The following is a 27,057-nucleotide window of genomic DNA, read 5'->3' as shown; positions in this document are numbered from 1 at the left end:
GGTATTCTGTCGGTCGGTGTCTGGCCTGCGATTACACTCCGACGTTCAAGTCAATGTTATGATTTCAGTGTTTTCTTGTAGGAGGTGAAAAACATACCTTATTCTTTCTACCAGAGTTCTATTTATAATGTTGACTTATGGATTTTTAGCTGTGTTGGGGCTGGATAGTCAGTTAATAACGAACATCTCCTTGATATCGTGTTTCGGTTTGATCAGTTTCTATCATTACATTGAGATATTTTATTTTTCCACCTGTACCTATTCCATTTAAGATTCAAAATGAATAGTATAGATCAATACAATTTAAAAAAATGTTTGAAAAATAGCAACAAGAGGTTCAGCTAATGCAGCTTTAAAAGAAGTTGAGCAATAAATAGGGTTTGCAATGTATAAAGCTGAGGCTATATAATGTGCAGTCCTTTTCCATGTTCAATTATAAAGTGAATGCTCCAGAATTGGCACTTTTTTGTTTTCTTTTATGTACTTCTTTCTATATTCTATCCAAATATATTCACTTCTTTCTCTTTCTTGGACCACTCCATTGTTCTTCCCCTTTTGTTTTCTTACAACCTAATCACACTTTCCCTCTGCTGAATTCAAGAACCAAAGGGTAACCCTAATAATCATCAGATCAAATTCCATCAACACAAAAAGAAACCCAATTTTGGTTTGTCTCTAGTCAAAGATAACATATGCTACCAGAAAGTGGATCACACCAGTCACAAAACTTACTCTTTTAAGAAAATATTTGACTTCAAAGTTCATCATGAAAAAACATGTTTTTTGAGAAGAAAATTCCATGAAACCACTTTTATAACAAAAAAATGGGACAATTTTTTCTGGTGGGTGAATCCGAATCAACGTTATTATTTTAAATTATATTTCGTGGAATTCAAATTTTATATTTGAAAAAAGTGAATTTTTTATTTTGTGTTTTGTTGATTTGAAGGGAAGTAGAAAGTGTGATTTCATTGAAGTAGTAGCAAGTTTTTCCAACACTTTTTGGGGAATTATTATGGCTGATTACATCACGTGAATATGTTACCAGAGGCACGAGGTTAATAATAAATAAATATGCCAGACGCAATAACTATTCTTTTTTTTTTCTACAGATGTGTTCGATAAAGGAAAATAAATAAATAAATATGAATATTTTAGTGAACAAAAATTATCTAGTTTAATAAAAAAACAGATTTTTGAATTAAAATATCATTTTCTGCTTTAATTTATTTAAATAATCTCCTGATTTAAAAAACAGTATAATATGATTGGTTCTAATGACTATATGATACGGTTGTTTTTTGTTCGTTATATAATAAAAGTCTTTATTTCCATTTTGAATGTAATTATAAATATTTTGCTTTGTGTCCTTAAAAATTTACCAAACATCACGGTAGAATGACGAGTTTTGACTTCCAGTGTTCGAGTCTATATATAGTAAGTCTAATATAAAATTTTATAACTCGATATTATTTATGATGAATTTTATAGGTTTTGAGAAACTGGTAAGAAATTCATGAGTATTTTTTTTATACTTTAAATAAATTACACAATTTTTTTATAGCAATAAAGATTGAATAACAGGAATCATTTAAGGTGGTTCAATCCTTATACATACTTATATAATAAGAACCAATTTACGAGAGACTAAAAAATAATCTACCACTATAAATCTCGTACAATCTTAAAACAAACCCATTACAATCTGCAACCATAATAAGAAGCAAAATAGAACAACAGACCTTAACCACCAACTCAACTACCAACCCAACAGTCCACAAAAACCAACAACCATCAAAATAGAGATACCTATCACCTTAAACTGGATCATGCCAATTAAATCGATTTCAAACACGATAAAATAGCAAGATACTAGTCAGAAAAGGAAAAGCAAGCAAAGGATATTTTAGAAGTTACCCATGACCAAACCTTCAATCGAGCCAAAGTGAAGATTTCAGAATGATCCACCACACCTCCTTTAAAAATAACTTGTTCTTATGACACCAAATCTCTCTAACCATCGAGATCCACACACTTCCCAGCATTAAACGGCTTTATAACATTACAAAATTGCAAGAAGTGAGCAAAAGGATAAATGGAAGCGGCCGACGACACTCCTAATCACGCGAAACATTGACCCCAAACGAGGCAGGCAATAATGACTAGTAGATTCCTCCTTCAACCTGCAAAAACAACAAACTAAAACGTCAGTCGTCACCCCTTAATTCATTTTTGTATTTTAATACGATAATGTATAAAATAATAATAAAACTAAAAATTAACTAAAATTACTCTTTATTAAATCTATAATTCCAATTTTGTTAATTATGTGTGTATGAAGAGAGAGAGTTCTAGCATGGTAAAAAAACTATTAAAAAAAAACTATCCATTGTACTTTAGAGGGCATCTGGAAGGTATAAGAAGGTATAAGATGTACCAAAATACATTAAACATACACAAAGTACATATATTTACAAAGGAAAGTTAAAAATAAATCTCTATTTTTTTTCTTGCACTTTTATCTATATTTGTTCATGTATACAATATAATCAAAATAAATCACCACACAAATAATACATAAGTGATTGAAATAAATTCCTAATATGAGAAAATATACACATAAGGAAACAATTTAAGTAGCAATCCATAAATAATCCAATTTCAATCAAACACAAACATAAAAAATCATATAAATATACATGGATCTATATACAAAAGGATATTCAACAAATTGAATATTAACAAATTGAATCCTCATGACCAACTTATACATTATATATAGTTGCATATGATTAAACTATGTGGGATGCATTATATTGTTAATAGAGTTCATCTCCATCTTGATTGCATCTGATGAAACTGTGTAGAATATACTACGTTGTTGATAGAATTGCTCTCCATCATTTGATGTATTCCATTATATTGTGGATGATGATTTATATGGTTGATATGATTTGACTGCATCATTTCTGTTATTGGTGGTATTTGATGAGACATATTAACAGGATTTAGATGTTCTGGATGGGACATGTTGATAGGAGGATTGAAGTGTACTTGTATTGGTTGACTTAACACCATGTCATGAATGCTTTTTCTTTTCTTTTTCTCTTGTGATATATTGTTACGCATAAAATATTTTTGTGCATGACTCGCCACCTGAGTTGCATCTTTTGTTTGAATGTAATATGAAATCTTTTTCCAATATCCTCTCCCGTATATGTAAAGTCCTTCCAAAAACAACCTATGATGAAAAAATAAATGAGATTAAAATAAATTAAAAATTAATATGAAACTCTAATATAATGTTATTGTAAAAATAAAAGTATAAAAAGAATATAGAAGTACCTATGCTCTTCCATGGTCCAAGTAATTCTTTTTCGTTTATTGGACTGAACCTGGATACGACATGTCTGAGACGGTGCCAACACTAAAGGAGCTTCCACAATGTCTTGATGAGGGTGACCGGAGAGGAGAGTTGTTTCCGGCAGCGACAACATTATTGGAGGACCATTGATCTTGTCCGAGGTGGCAGTCTGAGTTTGGATGTTAGGGAACACTTCCAAAAACAAAGCATTCGTCTCATTCCACCATTCCTCACTCAACACTTCCATTCTTTTTCCTTTCTTCTTCTTTAAACGGTTTCTTCCTTTCCAACTCACTACAAAATCTTACTTTTCTTTTCTCTTTTCACACTTTCTCCTTCAAACATTTCACTCTTCACATCCATATTTATATTTATAGATAAGATAACACACTAAATCATATAGATATTAACAATAAGATAAAAGAGATCACCTTAATAATATTACGGTTAATACTGTTTTGATACATTATATTTTAAAATATTTATTTGTGTTGTTTTTTTTTGGCAATTTGGATGGCCACATATTTAAGATGTGTTTGGATATATGTTTTTTTTACTAAGAACTGATGTAAATTATATTTTTTTTTCTAAAATTAAAATTAATATATTTTAAAAAAAATTAAAATATAAATTGAAACAAATATTTTATTTGTATAATTACTTCCTGATACAGATAAAAAAAAATTACAAGTTATATTTTTTAAGTTTATATGTCACTGTAATAATAAATATAAATATTTACGTTATAATATGTTAAACAAAACTTATGATAGGTATTTTTTTATAAATTAATATTAGCCAAGTTATATTTTATTGCCAAAATGTTAGTTTTTAGTTTTCCGTTTATAGTACATTGAGTTTTAAAGATCTTAATTTGACACTTTATTTTTAAACATTAAATAGGTTATCAAAGTTTAAAAAGTCCTATTCTGTCCTTTATGTTCTTAAGGGTTCATTTTGCTATGTTTAAAAAAAAAATATTTGTATGCTTTTTAGTCGAAATTATGATATATAAAGTTGATGCTAACTGGTATTTCACCATATACTTTTAGATGTGTTTGTATATTGATAGTAAGGTAATATGTTTTGTCTTATAATTTTTTTTATTGGATTTTAACTGTTTTCATTTCTATTTTTTAGGTGAGAGATGAAACTTATACTACCTTTGAAAAAATAAAAATAAAATATATATATATATATATATATATATATATATTTACTGAATCCAAGAAAAACTAATAATGGTATGAATTTGTCTTCATATATTTAACTTTTTTCAGAGTGAGACTCTTGTCTATCCTCAACAACTACCCTCAAGGTTCCCCACATAATTATCATTTTGTATTATTTAAATTTTATCCTTATATTTATGTTTTATTTTATTATTTTAAAATATACGATAGGAGATATTTGACATTTTGTGACTTCTTTATTTTTAAAAACTAAACTTTGAATTTTGAATTTTGGTTTTAAATTTTATATTTTAAATTTGATTTTTAAATTTTAAATTTTGAATTATTAAATTTTAAATATTAAATCTTAAAGTGTGAATTTTGAATTTTAAATTTTAAATTAGGAATTTTAAATTTTAAATTTTAAATTTTAAATTTTGAATTTTGAATTTTAAATTTTAAATTTTGAATTATGGAGTATTCTATACCTCTATATAAAGGATTTCCCTCTTTAACTTCTCTTAGTTCTTTTCCTATTTTATTCTTATATCAATATTTGATTTGATTTTTTATTATTATTATGGATATTGCGTCATTTTCTATTTTTTCAAATATTTTAAATTTTTAAATTTTCAAACCTAAAGCCTTTTCGAAACACTTTAAATTTTGAAAAAAAATTTAAATTTTTCAAAAATTTTAAATTTTCAAAATTTTAAATATATTAGGTAAAAAATTGGAAACAAATTTTTTATTTGAATTTTTTTATGAAAAATGTATATAAATATAGTTTTCAAATTGATTCAAGAAGTTGTCTTTAATCTCTATTGGATATGAATATTTTCACTACGCATAAACTCACTTACTCACCCTACTTCACACTTTCTTTTCTGTACCATACTTCCCATTTTCTTTTCTCTTTCCTTTCTTCTTTCATGTAAAAACATACTTTGATTCTCACTTCTCTTTCTCTTATTATGTTTTGATTAATTTTTGTGGAACCCTAATTTGAGCATTGTCTTATGAAATTGTAATTGAAGTATGTGACTAGATGGAAGGAAAAGACTTAACAAAAGAAGTTGCAGGCACCATCACAACAATCGGTAATTCTATTTATGCGCATTTCAATTTGTGAAACACTAATAATTTGACATTTTTCTTATGAAATTGTGATTGAAACATGTGACTAAATGATTAAGAAGGACTCAACAAGGGGCAAAGGGTAAGTGATGAAAGTCCTTGATCATAAGACGTTTTTTGAAAACAATTTTATAGATTTAAATAAAATCATACAGAACAGTGACTAAATTATATTCTCATTTTCTCATGTTTTACGAAAAAGTTACTTCCAATTTGATTTACTTATTCACAATCTTCAAAGAGAGAAACTTTAGTTAGAAGAACGTAGAATGAGGAAGACACTTAACCCTTAGACACTATTTTTCGTGCGCGTTCCTATCACTGTCGTGCTTACCCACAAGCACAAGGTTCCAATGTGAAGTAACACTGTTAAGAGCGGTGTGTAATCTGGATTCGGTGCGTGTTGCATGCGCTTCTACATCCACGGGAGAGAGTAGTGAAAGGTTGGTAGTTTTGTCTGTGAATAGAAAAAAATGGTTCATTTTTTGGATTTGATTTGGAGGGTTAAGAATAAAAGGGTGGCGGCGATGGAGGATATGAAGGGGAAGTGGTTGACGATGGTGGTAAAGGATCAAAACGATTTGACTAAGTCTCTTTGTGGGTCAAAGACAAAGAAAATATAAGCATATTTCATTATTTTTTCTCCTTTTGTATATAATATATTTCATGATTAATGTTGATTGAACGATTGATGATGAATTTTTGGTTTATTGCTTAATGATGTCACATGTGTTGTAATGATAAAAATAAAAAATGAGGATACACAGGCGCGAAAGCGCCAATGTTCCCGCTAGTTGTAAACATAATTCAAAATTGCAGTCGTCTTGAATTTGATTCTTGATCTTGTTATCATCTCTCCCAACTTCAAAAACTAAGCGAGAGTCACTCCTCTTTTGAGTTATTCAACCAAACATTTCCCTTCAAATCCAATTTTTATCCCTTTCTTTTGCAACGGTTTAGAAAAACCACTTACGCCATCCAAGAACTTCTTTCCACAACGTCATTAAACATGTAACTTTCTGAATTCATGTTTTATCTAAGAAGTGAATCCTTTTCCCCAAAAGTGTATCTGTGTGTGAAGATGCAGGAAAGAAGAAGAAGAAAAAAAAAGTTTCATGCTTTTCAACAAAAAGAACTCTTCCATTCTTCTTAGGCATGCACATTCTCTTCTTCACTTTACCCAACTTTTTGTTACACTTTTTATGATTATATATTATTTATCATTATATTTATTCATCTATCATTTCTCATCTTTTTTTCTCTGCACATTTGTTCTTTTCTTTGCATAGCACTTTTTTCCCTCTCTTCTTTATCCTCCCTACGTGTGTTTTCTTATCAATATTATGCGAGTACACATCTAAATATAATGTCTTGGAAAATCTCAAGCAGATGGTTATGTTTATTTACTGCATGAAAAATCTCAAGCAGTGAAAGCCTTGGAAGTTTATATAAATGAAGTGGAAATGCAACTAGACAGAAATGTGAAAATTGTCAGGTCAGATAGTGGTGGTGAATATTATGGAAAGTATGATAAAAGTGGACAACACCATAGTCAATTTGGTAATTATATTTTTACAATGGCTTGCAATTGAGACGAATCTTCAATCAAGAATACAATATAAATATGAGGTATGTATGGCATAGTATGAAAACAGCTAAAGTGAAAATAAACCACAAACAAAACAAAATTCTTATCACTCTCACCTGTCACCTAAAAGTGTAAACGAAAACAACTAAAATTAAATACAAAAAGAAGAGTGAAGAAATTATAAGAGGAAATTATAAGACAAAACATATCACCTTACCTCTTGTGAGAACAGTTTTTCCAGAGACAAATATAAGCAAGACTATTTTAGGTTGCTTCATATGGTAGGTTAGACCTAGAAACAACTCTGGTTCATATTACTATCACACAATTTGCTTGTTTGTGGTGATAATATGAACCAGAACTGTTTCCAGGTCCAATCTACCGTGTGAGGAAACCTAAAATAGTGTTGCTTATTTTTGTCTTTTTAAAAATTGTTGTAACAAAGCTAAAGTGATACTTTTGCCTTTTAATTTCTTCTTACAATTTCCTCCCTTTTTTTACTAGGTTTTAGCTATTTTCATTTCCATTATTAGGTGATTGATGAGACATATACTGTCTTTTGGAAACCTATATCCTTTACTTATTGAATTCAGGAAAAACCAACAACGGTACAAATTTGTCTTCATAATATTTTATAGACTTTCATTTTTGCAATGACATTATATTAATATTTTTTATACATTGTTTATTGTGTTGGTTGCATTTGATTAAAAGGGGTACGATGCATTATATTATTAATAGAATTTATCTCCATCTCATGTATTGGTTGCATCTAGTTAAACTATGTAAGATGAACTATGTTGTTGATAAAGTTCTCAACATCATTTGATGTATTGGTTGTATTTCATTATAGTGTGGATGATTATTTAAATAGTCTTACTTATTTTTGTCTCTGGAAAAATTGTTCTTACAAGAGCTAAGGTGATATGTTTTGTCTTATAATTTTCTCCTTTTTGGTACTGGATTTTAACTGTTTTCATTTCCATTTTTAGGTGAAAGATGAAACTTATATTGCCTTTGAAAATATATATCTTGTACTTACTGAGTTCAGGAAAAGCCAATAATGGTACGAATTTGTCTTCATATATTTAACTCTTTTAGAGTGAGACTCTTGTCTACCCTCAACAACTACCCTCCCTGTCTCTAGAAGGTTCCCCACCTAACTACCATTTTATTTTATTTAAACTTTATCCTTATATTTATTTATTATTTTATTATTTTAAAATATACGAGAGGAGATATTTGTCATATTGTGACTTCTTTATTTTTTAAAACTAAATTTTGAATTTTAAATTTTGAAATTTTGATTTTAAATTTTAAATTCTAAATTTTTAAATTTTAAATTTTGAATTTTAAATTTTAAATTTTGAATTTTAAATTTTAAATTTTGAATTTTGAATTTTGAATTTTTGAATTTTGAATTTTGAATTTTGAATTTTGAATTTTGAATTTTAAATTTTAAATTTTAAATTATGGGGTAATTGTAAACATAATTCAAAATTGCAGCAGTCTTGAATTTGATTCTTGAGCGAGAGTCACTCATTTTTTGAGTTATTTAACCAAACATTTCCCTTCAAACCCCATCTTTCTCCCTTTTTTCTTCAATGGTTCAAAACAACCACTTACGCCATACAAGAATTTCTCTCCGCAACGTCATTAAACATATAACTTTCTCAATTCACGTTGGATCTAAGAAGTGAACCTTTTTCCCCAAAAGTGTAATTGTGTGTGATGATGCAGGAAAGAAGAAGAAGAAGAAAGTTTCATGCTTTCAACAAAAAGAACTTTTCCATTCTTCTTAGGTATGCACATTCTCTTCGTTACTTTACCAACTTTTTTGTTACACTTTTTATGATTATATATTATTTATGATTATTTTTATTCGTCTCTCATTTCTCCTCTCATTTCTTTGCAAATTTGTTCTTTTCATTTCAAATTTGTTCTTTCATATTTTCGTGCACTTTTTCTTCCTCATTTCTTTATTCTACCTAGGTGTGTTTTTGTGTCAATAATATGCGAGTACACATCTAAATATAATGCCTTGGAAAATCTCAAGCATATGGTTATGTTTATTTACTACATGAAAAATCTCAAGCAGTAAATGCCTTGAAAGTTTATATAAATGAAGTGGAAAGACAACTAGACAGAAAGGTGAAAATTGTATGGTCAGATAGAGGTGATGAATATTATGGAAAGCATGATGAAAGTGGACAACACCCAGGTCCATTTGCTAAGTTACTTGAGAAATGTAGTATTTGTGCTAAATACACACAATGTCAGGCACACCATAACAAAATGGTGTTTCAGAAAGGCGCAATAGAACCTTAATGGATAGGGTTAGGAGCGTGTTAAGCAATTCATCTGTACCTGTATCATTGTGGATGTATGCTTTAAAAATTTCCATGTATCTCTTTTGTTATCCTTTTGAGATATAAAATCAAATCTGCTCACAAAATGACAAATTTCTCCTCTCATATATTTTTAAAATAATAAAATAAAATATAAATATAAGGATAAAATTGGAATAAAATAAAATGACAGTTAAAGAGGAAAATCTCCTTTATATATAGGTATAGATAAATTTATGTTATTAAACGTAATATTATTTATATTTTATAGTGATTTATTTTATTTTCATTAGATAAATTTAGGTTTTCAAACGTAATATTACATAAAATATGGTGATTTATTTTGTTTTTTTGTTAAATAAATTTAAGTTATTAAGCGTAATATTATTTACATTTTATGTCAAGTCTTTGTATGGATTCCTTTTGTTTTGTGTTAGGTGTTTATGCCATTTTGCTGGTTTGGTTGATTTTGTTATTTGGGTTTGTAATTTGTGACCCATTTTGTAGTTGTGAGTGTTGTTTGGTTTGGGGTTGAAAGGTGTTGTGTGACAATATTTGTTCTTTGTTCATAGCCTATTTAGGGGGCTTTGAGCATCTTGTATACGGGTTTGACACCTCTTAAGTGTTTCATTTTATTTTATTTGTTCATTGTTGAGAAAAAAAAGAAATTATTTACATTTTATGGTGATTTATTTTGTTTCTTCTACAACCAACATACAAATAATCATTATAGAATGACAAAGACTACACCTGATCTTCCCTTTTGTCATGTTACAGTTAGCATCTAATTGGCATTTGAAGGTGAAGGAGTAGTTGAGTGATGTTATGGAAGTTGAAGAAGCAATTGGAGGCTCCCACCACAACAAAATCCGAGAGAGTGTGATTCAGAAGAGTGATTAAAATATAGTGTTTATTAAGAGAGAATGTGTATCATAGTTTGAGTTTCGCTTGATGCAAATGTTACTTTTCTTCATGTAGATTAAGATGTTTAGTGTTTTGTCTCTTTGTACGTTGTTCATTAAAAATATGAAAATTCTAATATTAAAGTGAAAAACTTATGTTAATTCAAGATTGTAGGGTATATTTAAATCGTTAATCATGAGTTTGTGTATAGTTTTAGCCTGCTAGTGAGTTTTGTCGAATTTGAAATTTTGGTCTTGTGTTAGTACCTTAATCAAGTAATGGAAACTAATTTAATTTTAAATAGTACATTAGGTTATATGTTCTAGATGTGAAGGTAACATAATCACACTATTTTGAGATTCTTGTAGGAATTGATATATTGGTTGATTCTTTTGAATTAAAGAAGTGTATGTAAAGTTTATCTTGGTTGATGATGATTTAACTTATGTTTACCTTTAATTTGTTTTGTGATTTTAAATGGACTCACCTAAAATTTATGGATTGGTAGAATGGCAAGGAAAACCCTATTTTGGTTTTAAATGTTTTGTAGTAAGTATGCATGTATTAATACATTCATAATTATGATGGCTAAACAAAAGATAGCCATGATTATGGAAATAGTTGACAGTACAGTTGCATGTATTAAAAAAAATTAAGTATATGAAGACAAGTTCGTACCATTGTTGATTTTTCCTGAACTCAGTAAATACAGGATATATATTCTCAAAGGTTGTATAGGGTTTCATCTCTCACCTAAAGATGGATAAGAAAACAGCTAAAATCTAGTAAAAAAAAGGGAAGAAAATTATAAGGGGAAATTATAAAGCAAAACTATTTACATACGAAATAGAATCCGTATGTAAAAATTCGTATGTAATGTTCACTTTACATACAGATTTTGATCCATATGTAATAATCCGTATATAATTCGCGATTTTCTTGTAGTGCATCTAGGTTCACTTTGTCTATACAAATACAGTTTTCAAACAAAATAAAAGCTTTGCATAGAAACCAAAAAAACTTATGATTGAGTTACCTTTACATCTATATCATATATCCTAATGTTTTATAAAACACACAAACAACTTTACATGTAACTCCTTACTCTAAAGAAAGTTCAACTCAAGCAAGTGAACCACACAAAATAATAGAGACTAAGAGTAAATAATCCAAATAATAGAAATTTTTAGTATAAACTTAACCAAGTTGAGATTATCACTTTTATTAATCAACTCATCCAATATTGATGAAAAATTCAAAATAAAAAGTAAAAAACATTTTTTTTAAAGTAGACAAGAACTTATTGAAAATCTAATTTGTTTAAAATGATCTTAACTCCTCATCTACTATGAGATATGATTAGATTGTGAAAGAGATAACCAATGAAAAATATTGAGAAAGATTGAAGTGAGAAAATCTTTTCATAGAGAGTTGAAAATGAGAAGCGAAAATGTGAGAATTTTACCAAGTGGTTATTGTATCTAATCGTATACTATTTTAATGCGTAAGATTAATTATTTAGTATTAAAATAATTAATTTTCCAAAGCATTAAAATTTAAAGTATTTCATTACTTTATTATTATTATTAAAATTTAAAGTATTTATTATATTATAATATTAAAACATAAACATTTTATTTTATTTATATATAATCAATTAACTTTAAAAGATAATTAATTATTATTGCACGTAATTCATTATCTATTTCAACATAAGTGATTATGCTGAATTTTTTTAACTTTTTTTATTCCGCAGATATTCAAAGAAAGTTAGATGTGAGGATTTCTGTCGTTGAAAACCAAGACTAAAAAAATTAGTTAAAGTTTTATTTACCTTAATAAAAGTCTAAATTAAAAATTAGTCTTAAAAAATGACACGGACACTTTTGTCCCTAAAAAATAAAATAAATAATTTAGTTTCTTATAATTTTCCATCTTCTACTTTATTTTAGTGCCTAATTAATCATTTTAAAGTACGAATCAAATATTTTAAAAAATTGTAACTTGTATAATTTTTTATCATTAATAACTATACCCATTTACATTGCAATAAATTAATTGTGCTAAGTTTGTATCTAAACTAATTAATTTAATTCTATGACAAATTAAAGAAAAATAAGCTCCTTGTATAAAATATTATAGTACCATTATCCTATGAAAGAATAAGAGGCAATAATGATCTTAGTCTATTTGTAATAAATGGTTCGATATATCAACACAATTTGATTTATTTTTGTTATTGATGTATAATATTTCTTATTAAAAAATGACATATATGTTAAAAAGCAGCATGACAGAATAGTTATTATCCAGTGATAGGGTTTATAACTTTTTTAATAAAGAACTTATATTTTTCATAGAATAATAGTATTGTAAAATTTTATAAAATAAATGTCATAAAAGTATCCGAAATACATATACATTATAATTTATAGTATTTTTCTAAGAATTTTCATACTTTAAAAATATATGATTTTATATTGTTGATACTATAAAAATTATAAAAATAAGATGATAAAATTAATACTAATTTATTCTCTCTTTTATCTCTTAATTAATTTTATATTTATTTCTTAAAAAAATGTCCTAGTGAAACTACACTAATTTTTTATGATAAAAATAAAATAAAATATAGAATATGAATTCTAAAAATCTTGTGGGATAAGTACTCTTACCTCCTTTAGCTTCACTCTCAACATAGTTACTATCATTACATTTTTATTTGTTTATAATGTTTTTTATATTTACTACTACCATAAATACCATTGATGTCATAATTTCTATTATTATTATTATAGTAACTATTAAGATGACAAAATGAGCCATGTCTAATCTGACGGTACATTATCATTTAGGTGGATAAGTTAACTTTTTGAATCAGTCATTCTGTATTGGTTCGGCTCGCCTAACCTGCGAGCTAAGTCATTCTGTATTGGTTCGGCTCGTCTAACCTGCGAGCCAACTCACAGACTAGTCTACTTTTTTTTTTTGTACTTTTAAATAGGGGTTTCATGCTTTTGGAATAAAAATTGTTGGTGGTCAATGTTTTATATAAAACTTTATTTACATTAATTTCTTTATACATCATTTAATTCATTGAAGTATTATCAATACTTACTTTATTTTGTTAGGTAATATTAAAATTTAATTTAATTTTATTACTCTTTCTTGTATTTTTATTTTCTAAAATATGATATCAATGAATTACAAAAAGATATAAAATAGATATAAAATAAAGAAATTACAAAAAAAATTAAAAATGACGGACCAATTCGTCAGTCAATCCTATGGTGGAACGAGTTACTATTTTCAATCCGTACAACTTTGGTTGATCAACCTGTCCGGTCCCGCTTTTGGCGGGTCAATGACGGATCAGGTCATAACGAGTCGAAATGACCCGTTTTACCACCTAGTCACTATTGTATTATTGATTTCATTATTATTACTTTTATATTATTATTATTATTATTATTTTACTAATATAATAAATTAAACTTAAATTTATTTGATTATTTTCTAATCATATTGTTATTTTTACGTATTTTATTCTAACCACAAAACGGAATAGTGAGTGTGAAATGTGATGGGTTAAGTCCATGAATAGAATAGCAACACAACAGTTTCAACTTTTATGAACCCTAAACAAAAGAAAAGACAACAGTTACAATGAGAATCAGCAGAGATTCTGCCGGCTGCATATCAGCCAGTAACCCGCCGTCCGCGGCGCAAGTCTGCCGGTGGTGGTTCATAATGGGGCCCACTCCCCAAAATCATGAAAGAAAGAAAGAAAGAAAAGATATGATAGTAACAACTCATTCCCACTCTCTTTACATTCCTCAAACTTACACTTAAGTGCAAACATATACATAATAGCTAATTTCACACCAACTCAGATAATTTAATATTATATAATATAATTTAGCCCTTATTTCCAGTTCTTAAAAACTTTCAATAATACATACAAACACATAAAATTATCTTAACTTTTACATTTAGAGTGTTGATATAATTGATTAAAATAAATTATTTTGAAATTATATTATGTTACACGTTAACTGATGTCTTTTCTCACAGTGAATTAGTCCCTTAATTTTCAAAACCTTATCTACACCCTGTTACACTCATAAAAAAATACCTACTTTTACACTGATTAAAAATATAATTGTTTATTAATCTTTTTTTTATATATTATATTAAAAATAACTGCATATTTCTAAATTACTCTTTATTACATTGGATTTGAATATAAAAAATAATTTCAAAACAATGACATAAAATAACATGGAATTAATTAGAATTTATTTATTTTTGCCCATCTAATGTGACCATTTTTATATTTCCGTTCAGGAAAAGTAATTGAAGTTCATAAATTGATAGTTCTGGTAATGAATCACGATGGATATTTATTGATGGAGATCCTGATTAAATGTTTGCAGTTATAGTACAGTGTTGGTGTCAAATAAATTTTTCCCTGTGTAATTTGATAGCAGCTATTATAGGCAAAGCAGCGAATGATGTGATAGGATTAGCGTAAGCAATAAGAATGGCCTACAATTTCCTATATACATTGCTCAATGAATACAAAAAAACATATGCCTATATACACAAGATCTTCCATTAATTATCAAAGGAAGAAGTGAATATGCTGACTGTTTCATGTGAAGCTCACCATGGACTTGAAACAGAAACAGAGTAAGGAAATCCTGATTTCTCTAGTCACCAAAAAGTAGATAATTGCCTCCAATATACTATTTGACTCCCATGTCATGGAAACTTGAAGACTCACAACATTCTGTTTGCTTCAATCACAGATACTTTCCCCTGTTATTATAAGAATAAAACCACAGGTCATGTTGTTATACCATCTATGATTTTTAGCATGTGAAGAGGATCCTTGGTTTTCCAATATTGCTTTAAAGATATTGCCAAGGATACTTAATTTAATAGCAAATAGAGATAATATATATTATGATGGAATATGGTATTCAAGAAACTATTGTAGCCTTATTCTTGCACCTAATTAAGAGCTAAGAGAACAAAAATCTAGGAGGGATATGCTAGTGGTTAGGATGAGGAATGTTTGTCTTGAAAGTAAATTGTATAACAAGTGGATTTTAACCCTTCAAGTTAGTGATATAATCTGTGATTGATAAAATATCATATTGAACTAGTAACGTTGACCCCAAAAAAGCTTTAATTGATTTGAAATCATAACCCCACCAAAAGAAAATTGCAGCCCACAATGAATGGCAAAGTGATGATTCCATGCAAGTTCAGAAGGTTGTACCACGTTTATAACCAGCTCAAAAAAGGCTTATGCGAGAAAACAGTTATCTGATAATATATGAGGCCATAAAAAAGAGAGAAATAAAGAGAGACACCTCAATTTGTGTGGTACTTTCAGAGGGGAACCAGTGCATGAGAATACCCAGATTCATGACAGCAGGTATCAATTTAAACAAAAGTGGAGTTGTAACCTGTATTTTTAATCAATGATAAGTTTAAATAATTCAAAGAAAGGAACGTATTACAGGTAGATGAATAAAATTACCAGACTGAGAGCCGTTGTCCCTAGAAGAAGAAGATACATTTTCCCCTAAAATATTACAATCAGTCAGCAAGATAGAAAGATAGAACAGAGGGAAATTACAAAAATCACTTAAAACAATCAAGAAAAGGTATCATGAAGGTGTAAATATTTTTTTTCAATTTAACTGCAATTGTTTGGGTTGATAGTAGAATAGTGGAAAACGCGAGGTATTTTTTCAGTGTAACCAGAATACCTATGATGAAGCTTGGGAGAGATTTCACTTATATTTTTGGCCCACAATTATTTTTGTGCTTGCCAATTTACATAATGCACTGGAAGACCTTTCCCTTTCTTTGGAGGGTATTTGAAGGTACAAAGATCAAACTATCTTCAACCATTTTTTTTTTCATATAGAGAAATGCTAAAATCACACCCTTAACACGTTATTGGGTGATGTGATATTCAAAGGAGTTCCACAAAATATGGGTTCTGTTCGTTATTTAGTAGGCCGCAATCCATTTTTAGTGGATTCCATTCCACATGAATCATACCCAATAATAAAGTGTGTTGTAAAGACAATGTCAAGATTGTGTTACTAGCATTTACATAACAAATAGCATATAGCTTACTCGTCTATTTCCCACGTGAAATCCATTATTTTTAAAACCAGCAGATTTTATTTCTATTTGCAGCCATTGAGAAAAATACACCAAAGATAAACCGTCTTAATGTTGTTGTTCCTTGCATTATCCATCCACCTAGCAAACAGAAAACCATCATTTACTTCACCCCCATTTTTCTGAAGGGGTTGCATTTCAGATTGACTCGTAGATTACACCAAACCTTTAGACTTGCTTGTCTGCTTACTTCCTCCATCAGTAACTCATTGGAAACTATCATCTACAGATTAGCAACGTACATAAAAAAAAGTCTAGGGTACACTCTTTAATGATACGCCATCTGATGAATAATGTCTCCCTTGACCAATAACAAGAAATCATGGGTTAACTCCACACCTTGACTTTACCCAACGTTAAGACATTATAGTTCCCATTTATATGAATCCCACTTCTGTGGTTCCCATGTAAGATGTTCATTTCCAAAGTTGGAGGCTTCTTCACCCAAATTCTAAAAGATTCTTAACTATTGTCAAATCAGATTGCGTACCATACCCATTCATCTTTATTTGTTTCATAATTAACATTGTAGATCAGATGTAACATACTATGCATGCATACATGTAAGCAGTGGGAAAATCATCAGACATTATTGTCAAACAATACCACCAAGGGGTGAGAGAGAGAGATAGAGCAAAAACCTCAACAAGGTGAAGATTTGAAGCACGGCTAAGGAGAACAAAAGCAAATTCCCCAATTTGGGCAAGTGAGATACCAACCTAAACAGCCATTCAGTGTCAGCATAAGAAACTGTGTATAGTTAATCAATATATCATCCAGCAAGTTGACAGCATTAACTTACAATAAATGCCGTCTTAAGGCTATAACCAAAGGCCTTGGTAACTATAGCAACCACAGCAGTTTTGACGACTACAACCAGAATAACAGATGCAAGCAGGATATCCACATGGTTCCAAAGGAAATGCACATGTATAAGCATTCCAATACTTGAGAGAAAGAGAGCTGCAAATAGGTTACGAATTGGTTCCACCTACAAAGGAGAATTTTACTTTAATCTTGCGAGAACTGAAACATAATTCATAATTCAAAAGCAGTAAATTATCCCAAAATACATGATTTGTAAATTGTATGTATTTCCATAGGAAATAAGACAAAAGTGAATCTGAACACCTAGAAGTTTGGGAGAAAAGAAACATCCCAAAACTTTTTGGAAATAAGGCATGTCGAGTGTTATCTTCCAAAATTGGGATAACAGAATAAACCAATCATTGTAACACATGGTATTTGCAAGACAAAAGACAGTAAAATAATGAACTATGTGAAGTGCACCTCAAGGGATCCAAAGATAAACGTGTCTGAAGACTAAAGAATATGGATAACTATTAGAAAGTACTTCATGTATGCAAAGGAAAAATCAGTCTGACACAGGTCAGAAGATATCAGTCATGAATACTACCTGGTCCAAAGTATGTTGAGCGAAGTCTGTTGTGGAAATCATAACACCAGCCATAAATGAACCCAGCTCAAGACTAAGGCCAAGCTTATCACTGCACTGGAAAGATATTATAAAAATTTAGCAAAATGTACATCATCATTGCTAATTTTTAACTAATAGGCAGAATCATGGGTCTAAATCTCTGTTTTAAGAAGGAAGCATGGACCCCACCCAATCCGTACATGCATAAAAAATATTCATCATTCCAAAATAACAGACAAGACATTACAGTCTATCAGACAAATGTTTTAAAAAGACTGCACAACTTATATGGATAAAAGAAGCAACAGAATGATAAGGAATCAGTAACAGCAATCAGCATTTGTTTTTCTTACCCATGCAGATAACAAGCAGAAAGCAACCGCAGCTAGCTGATAAAGTTCATTAGTCTGGAGAGCAGAAAGGAAGAAAAATAATTCATGAGCTGCTAATAGTGCTAGCAATACAGTATCAAATAAAATATGTTTTAGCCTAACCTGAGACGACAGCCGCATCATCAGTTTAAGAAATCGAGGAACAAATGACCATGACAATATAGACGTAGCCGTGATATACAACGACAACACTAGCAGCCTGAAGTTCAAAGTAGTTAGATAATTAGATCCTATCCCAATGACAATATGATGAATTTAGGGTAAACTGTACCTCCCCCTAAAACGAACCCTATATTTCAATAAAACTTCATTTTTGTGGTCTCTTCACAAATATCAAACATCATGATACCTCATACTTCCCAGCACTTGATTTCCAGAAGTCTACCCACCGAAAAGTGTCACAGTTCAACTACAAATTATGGTCTCCCAATGGTATGTTTTATCTAGTATAGACAAATTCCAATATATCTCTATAAGATTACGTATTTTAAGCTCAAAAAATGATTACAAGCCAAGTTTCTAAATTTAAAGATCTTAGAACTTGTTTACGTTATTTTGTCAAAAAATGATTACAAGCCAAGTTTCTAAATTTAAAGATCTTAGAACTTGTTCACGTTAATTTGTTTGGACGACAGCTACAGGGAGGTAATTGCATGTTAAAATACAGGTTCAGCATATATTAAAGTGGAAAGGTGTATATTTAGCAACACTATGCAGTTCAATTGGCTTGCATTGACTGAAGAAGTTGCTATTCATCACCAAGCAAAAAGGGAGTTTATGAAAAATTAAAGTGAAATCAGAGTGAGAAAGAGCAGATGGACAGACTTACAGTTTCCCCATTGACATTATTCCTTGTAAAAGGCCACTGTTACCACCCAAAACTGGGAGCAAAGCAAATAGTAAACCCACTGCACAATCCTGATATATAACAAATGGTAGAGGAAAGATTGATATGCAATATAAGTCTAACTTGAGCATATTACCTTATGAAAAGCTAACGACTTTAACATTTAAAACACCAACTAGAAAGATACCTGAAAAATAAGAGTCCCAATTGTAATTTGAACATGAAGAGCATTATTACTATTTCGCTCCACCAAAAACTTTACCACCTGGAAGAGGGGAAAAAATTGTGAACCATGCTTAGAATCTACTAAAAACCACTGATAACAGTATTTACAGTAAGCTTTGGAAATGGTGTAAAAACATACTACTGCTGTTGATGACATTGACAGAAAGGAACCCACAAAAACACCCTCAGACAATGAGGCTCCAAATAACTGCAAACCAAATGGACAATAACATTCATTAAAAAACAATTGTAACTCCTTAATTCCATAGACAAGTCAGCACCATACCATTGAAAGAATGCCACACATGAACATAAAAATGACAATTTGAAGTAGCCCTCCAAGAACAGCAACAGCCCCCACAGCTTTTAACTTCATGCATACAAATTTTAAAATAAGAAAATGGAAACAGAAAGGTTTTAGTAATACAGAAATCCAAATCAAAATCCTTAGACGAGGATTATATATATATATATATATATATATATATATATTTCTTTACAATCTTAAACTATCACTTGAGATTTAGCAAGAATGGAGCTTATAGCAAGAAAATAGATGAAAGTGAGACAGTAAGTTTTTGCAAGACAAGAATAACAAACCTTTGCCAGGGAAAACTCCAGTCCCAAAGCAAAGAGAAGAAACACAACACCAAATTGTGCAACAGTCTCAACCTGCATATAAGTGACAAGGAAAATAAGGATATCTGGTGCAAAATGGCAGAGTAAAAACATAAAAACAATGAACAGCTTAAGTTGATGTTTAAAGTTAAAAATCCCCAATGGAAATATCACCCTTGATGCTGTATTACCAATGTATAGATCATACTAATATGTTAAACACGGAGATCATTTAAACTTCAATGTAGGGCATCTTAGTAGTTTTCAAAAGAATTTTTACTAACTATGATGATCCTTCATCAAGGTCTGCATTTGAAACTCAACATGCCTACATCATTCATGTAAAGTTAGTAGTAAGATTTCATCCTATTGTACAGGTCAAAAATTGCTATTAAAAGGATACAGTTGTATTAAAGTAGTGTTTTTTTTAAATGAAAGCATTTTTTATTTAAGAAATAAGATTAAGTGAACTTTTTCATTATTGGACAGCACACATAGATTACCTTTGAATGGGCCTAAATCAGGTTGGAAGGTTATCAAACCACTAAATCTATTTCTAGTTCTATGCATAGAACCTAACAGCCACCAACCGAGCCTCAGTGATCATCTAAATTGTAGTATTGCTTCCAAATTACTCAACCAAAACCAACCATTATATATATATATATATATATATATATATATATATATATCAAACTCCTAACTTTGGAAAAGCTTACTTATAGGGAATGCCCTATAAGTACAATGTTTCTTCAAATAAATGTGTTGGTGTGAAGGGAAGTTAATAACCACATTACAAGGTAACTTCCAATAATCCCACGGGAATGCAGCATTCTTACCCAGCATAAGATCAAATGAAATATAGGAATGTCAATTTCATGGGAATCAGTTTATCCAAGAATATTTTTCAAAGCTAGTTCCAAATGCAATCTTAAGGTTTAAGATCCCACCCTTAACCATTGTACATAATTTCTCCACTGGCCTATGTCAAATTTGTCACTACCATCCCCAGTCCTGTCTGAGAACAGTAATCAGTGTCTTGAGGAGATCAGTAAGAAAAAAAAAATAAAATCTATAAGAATTTGAGAACTAACGAATGGTGAACCATTTAATGTAGTGAAAACTTATGATGATCATGATATGTGCACATTTGAACAAATCTAGATCTCAAGAAGGTCAAGATTGCAAAACTGCAAAACTGATCTTTAACCTCCACTATAATAAGTGAGGCACAACTTTTATAAAGAAGACAGATCAGATTAGAAACTCCAATTTTGGTCAGGAATTCTTAGAATTTAGATTTAAGCCTAAATCAATTCCACAAAACTGACTTATGAGGTGAGAGTTGTCCCCCCACTAATATACACTACTTTGACTTTATCTTTAGTCAATATGAGACAGGTTTTTTCTAATACACTCGCTCTCATTCAACACCATCTTCAAATTTGGATTTAAATGAACTCAATCTTATAAAACCTACTTGAAAGATAAGAGTTGCCCCCCTCTCACTTGTATACATTTCTTTGGCGCTATTTCTAAACAGTGTGGGACTTGAGTTTTTCCCAATAAGAATGATAGTGAGTCACTTAGAACAACATACCTGCACCATTTCACTAATAAATTTCAAACCACCAGGTCCGATAAGGGAGCCTGCAAGAAGATAGCCAACGATAACCTACATGTTTTAAGAAAAGTACATAAATCCAACATTTTACAAAGATTTCCATCAAATAAATCACTTAATAATATCACTAAAATATAATTAAAATATGAAAATCATCTACTGCATAAAGGACATCAAATGTCACAATGAAAAATAGTAACAATCACATACCGGTTGCCCCAAACAAGAAAAGGCAATTCCACCAATGGCTGCAGAAACTATTACAACCACCAAATCTGATATTAGCCTGCATGAACGTGCAGTTATTCAAAGGTTGATAAAATCTCATGATAGAACAAACTGAAGAAACTCACAAATTTCAAGAACTACAAAACACAAAGGCATCACAATCTGATATTATAAAAAATTCATAATTATAATCATGGAAAATGAAATGATACTAGTTGGAAAGCAAGCTATCCTGCACTCAAAAAGTCATTGATACCTGGCCACTGTATTTTGAGCACACAAAAACAGTTTTTACTTGAAAGTATTTGCTGAAACAGCTAAGCGCAAGCAAAGAAAAATCCATACCCATTTATTTTTTCACATGAAGAAAGAGAAAAGCACAAAAGAGTATCGCAGGATGATTCATTTGTCATTTTCATAGTTATACCTTCCTATGTATGAACACAACGTCACTCTTAACACTAATACATCTTTAAAATAACACATTACATAATCCAGAATTAAAGCAACTTTTTAACACAATCATATCCTTCGATTAGTCAATCAAGCTCATAAAAAATTACATGCGTAATAATTACAAGGATAAAAGTCATAACAGATGTCTACCTCAAATCCACTTGAAGCACAGGATATTTGGATTTCTTGTTTGACATAACGAAGACATTGTCCTGTCATGCAATAGAAAAAACAAGTAAGTAGGTTGAACCATGAATAAAAGTAGTTTAACATCACATTGAAGAACAACCCAGAGGAGTCAGGTCTTTTATCACACCTTTTTATCAATCAAAGTTGTCACATCATCGGAATCTTCATTTTCCAGTGAGAACACATCATGAAACTGAAATGCTCTTGTGGCACTAAGGGAAATGATCATTTAAAAAAAGAGTCACTGTGTATGTAAATGAAGTTACATGATTACATATAATAATTCATTATAATATGCAACTGAGAAACTACATTGGACAGTATAGAACCATACTTTCCCTCATGTGTATCATTTCTCTTTGCTTTCTCATGAGTAATTTTAGCTACAGTCTCCAATACAGCCTGCGAAAGAAGACCACATGCTCAAAACTCATCTTTACATTAAAAAAAAGGGTGGGAAAAATAATTTTAGACTATCTTAGTGGGTGGAATCAATTAGTCATACAATTGAGGAAGTAATCTTAGGAATTGTTTCCTATTTTCATTATATTTCCTTATTTGTTATCATATATGTTTTATTAGTGCATTTGGACTTATACTAGTACTAACACAACACTTGTCTTGGACTTAATTATTAGTTTTAAATGGACCATTTGGTTAGTATTTTGAATAACATATTATACACCGATAATATAATCTTATTATTCTCAGTATTGATTTTCTCTCTCTTCCTCCTTCCCTACCTAAACAGTATAGTTTCAACGGTCAAGCCAAGAAGTACTAATTATAGCACCATATGAAAATGGCCAACAGCTACATCAAGACAAATATAGCCCAAACATCAACATCAGAGTTATAATATGCATACATGACTAGAGGAAGCTAAAATAAATGCAAAGCTTATATTTAATACTTTAGATTTTAATAAAATCAATATATGAACACTTTTCCTTGGAAGTGATGGAGACCTCTACACTGATGGTGAATATTTGAGGATGGGGTGTGTGGGGGTGGGGAATAGATACCAGATATTGATTCATGTCATGTAACTTCTCATGCAATATTTGCAACTGAATTTGACGTATTTTTAGTCCAGGATTCATATTATAAACATATAATGAAACATGAACTTGTTTTCAGCTGAATAATCCAATTCAACACAACTAGTGAAACCCAGAGTGTCTGACCTACCTGCTGATCAGCTACACTGCTATTGAAGCTGCTTTTGTCAGGTTCTGTTAAAGATGAAAAAAAAACAGTAAGAATAGCAGAAACCTACTAACAGAACTCAATGAGCTTCAGATCTACAAATTGACTTGTGACAGCTGAATCTAGTAAGTCATTTCACAAGCAAATTCTGAAAATATATTACAAGTAATAATTGAAAGTACAAGAGAGCAACATTTAGACCATATTTAATTAATAACAGATCATTCATGATAACATCCATATTGAAACCAAAAAAAGACTGTTAAATTGTAGCAATTATCATATAGTATGAGTGAAAGCTTATAAGAATAAATACAGATCTAATCAATGCCATACCATACCAGTACTAATAAACCAATGAAAAATACATTTTAAAGTGCTTGAAGCATCCATTTTTTATTTTTTTTCAAAAAGGTTTTAGCTTCAGACTAAACATGAGGTACTGAGGGGGCAAATGAGATTTTGCTATGCATCTCTCATCACGAACCCCAAACACATCTCTTGACAGGTACAGTTCAACCCCCACAAACTTAGAACAATAATGTTCTCTTTAAAACCTTGCCATTAATCCAGAATATCTGGATGCTATAAGTACTCATCGTGCAACAAACCCCATCACTCCACCATCATTATGCAACAAAGAACAAGAGGGAAAGCAAACCAGTTGATACAGATTCACTTTACCCCTCCTACTTATGATCTCACGATGAAAAGAATGGAAACACCTGGCCCTTCCAGGGCGGAGAAGTGAGATCAAGAAGGAGGTGAATAGTCTGACTAAATCCCCCCACATGCCAATCTCCACCGCACATGCTCACTCACCTCTTCCAGAAGAAGTTCCAAGTCTAGAACCTCTTCAACCATAAAATCTACCTAGAAGCTTCTCATGCTCCACATTTTCTCCTATCAAACCATACCCAAAATTTCAAACCATAATTTTCTATCACATATCCAATTCAACATAGCAACCGGTTCACTACTTTACAACCATCCAGCTAGCCAATCAGACTATCCGGGCAGGCCGATCAAGCAAGATACCCAACTACACTGGCCAATCCCAAATTGCATACCAACCAACCATAGAACACCAGACAAGATAACACACCTAAGTTTAACCATTATCACCAGACTACCTTAGAAGCCCACCAGAATGAAGAAGGCTTAGAATCTTCTCACTTGTGGTTAAAGCACAGACACCACCTTCCCCTGACATAGAAAAAGGCACCATCCGAACCACCCTCTGAAAAATCCAGTAACCGTGTGCACTGTAGGCGTGATCCTCCCCCCCATCACATTAGGTCAATCATTACAGGACTAGCTGGGGTTCTTTTAGAACAAAATTTTATTTATGCAATTTCATCTGAAACAGAGAATCTTCTCCTTCATTTATCCCTCAACTTTGGTCTCCTGGGCCAAGGACTTCTCTTTCTTCCAAGCTATAATAAGACTACATATAGACAATAGACCAAAGCAAACACTACAACTTCGTAATTGGCTTTAAGACTCTCCAGTAAGTAGCGTGTTCCGTTCTCTAACAAAAACTTATTTTCTCTCCAACCCAACAATCAAATTAAAATAAAAAACAGAACTTTAAACTACAAAACAAAATTACATTTTGTTGAGAAAACGGGAAAACAAAACCTTCTGTTTGGTCATTCTCGGAAAACTCCTTCTCGAGAACGCGATCGAACATTTTGGCCAAGGTGTTGTTGGATTCGGGCGACGTCAAATTGACTATGTTTCCGTAGAACCTCTCTCGCGTTTCCTTGTCGGATCTGGCCGCGCCACAAACGCTAGCGCAGATCGCGAGGCACACAACGCAGCACCAGAGCCCAAATTCCCGCCGCTCCTTCTGGCCGATAGTCGCCGTCGTCATCGTCGTTGCGGTGGCGAAGCTTCGGGTCGGGTCGGGCCGAAACAATGAGGTTCCTCGCAGAAGTGGGAAAAAGAGACGGAATTGGAAAGGAAGCAAATGAATGCAGAGTGGGAAAACGGTTTTCTCTGTTTTCTCTGTTTTCAGAAGAAGCTTGCTCCACCACTTCTCGTTAGTTCCATTTCCATTATGGTTGTTGGTGTTATTATCATTGTGAATGCGTCAATGCAACTTCCTTCATTTCTTCATCTTGCTGAGGGGTTTTGCGTAATTTCATTCCCTTTTTGTGTTTTTCATGCGAATTAATATGTAATTTTTTTTTATATTCTCATGTGTCACGAGTTTTTTTTATATTTTTTTTAGAAAAAATCAAATATTTTCACACTCTTGATTAATTAGAGATATTTTATATATAATGTTTACAGATTTTCTTACCATATATGACGAGACAAAATTCAATGAAAATATAAAAAAAAAGTTTAACTTTCTTTGTGGGTTTCTTTAATTTATTATTTTCAACTACATACCTTAAAAATATTGTATTTTTTTTTATAATGGTAGCTTCCTATTTTATTTTCCTTCACTTTTTCATTTCCAAGTTTAGTTAGTTGGAAGGAAGAAAAGTTTACGTTTTGTGTTTTAAAATATTTGGTGGGTAGTTGGGTCACTTTTATTTGATGCTACAACTAATGTGGTTACCTTTTGCTTTTCCAAGGAAATTTCGGATTTATGCTTATATGTCACTTAATATTATTATTATTATTATTAAAATTAAATATATTTTTCATTTTTATATTAAAACACGAATTTTATTTTTGTTACACATCTAAAATTTAATATTGCTGACTCAATATAATAAATAAACAATTAAAATAAATTGTTTCTATATTTTTACGTCAAAATGATTTTATTTCTTGGCTAAACTTTATTTATAATAAATAAATTATTAAAATCAGTCATTATCATTGTTATTATGTTTATTTTAATTGAATTTAGTTTTCTTGTTTTTAAGTCTAAACACTTTAGACTGGATATATGTAATAAAAAGATAATTGAAATACGTTATTTTTTAATAAGAAAATAATTGGAATATGTTATTTCTACATTTTTATACTAAATTAATTTTCATTTCTAATCCAAATTTTAAATATGATGGATATTTGTAATAAGCTAAGTATTATATTGAATCATTCTGGTTATGTTTATTGTTAAGTTGTAATGATTTTCATATAAGATGTT

General features: G+C 30.4%; 1 protein-coding gene across 1 annotated transcript; it reads right to left on the bottom strand.

Moving 5' to 3' along the window:
• Window positions 1-14,882: 14,882 nt before the first annotated feature.
• Window positions 14,883-26,115, bottom strand: LOC137837721 (K(+) efflux antiporter 5). Its single transcript, XM_068646823.1, has 20 exons — window positions 25,587-26,115; window positions 23,928-23,971; window positions 23,071-23,138; window positions 22,864-22,948; window positions 22,698-22,759; window positions 22,074-22,149; window positions 21,840-21,914; window positions 20,222-20,293; window positions 19,908-19,991; window positions 19,761-19,829; window positions 19,584-19,661; window positions 19,379-19,467; window positions 18,652-18,748; window positions 18,511-18,564; window positions 18,137-18,232; window positions 17,522-17,710; window positions 17,361-17,438; window positions 16,064-16,108; window positions 15,894-15,989; window positions 14,883-15,333 (listed from the first exon to the last, which is right to left on the bottom strand). Exons 1-20 carry the CDS (start codon window positions 25,819-25,821, stop codon window positions 15,295-15,297), a joined length of 1,731 nt encoding a protein of 576 aa, XP_068502924.1. The 5' UTR covers window positions 25,822-26,115; the 3' UTR covers window positions 14,883-15,294.
• Window positions 26,116-27,057: the final 942 nt, after the last annotated feature.

The sequence above is a fragment of the Phaseolus vulgaris genome, chromosome 4, assembly GCF_000499845.2.
Source record: "Phaseolus vulgaris cultivar G19833 chromosome 4, P. vulgaris v2.0, whole genome shotgun sequence".
Taxonomy (NCBI): Eukaryota; Viridiplantae; Streptophyta; class Magnoliopsida; order Fabales; family Fabaceae; genus Phaseolus; species Phaseolus vulgaris.
This window is presented reverse-complemented; position numbering and strand designations above follow the sequence as displayed.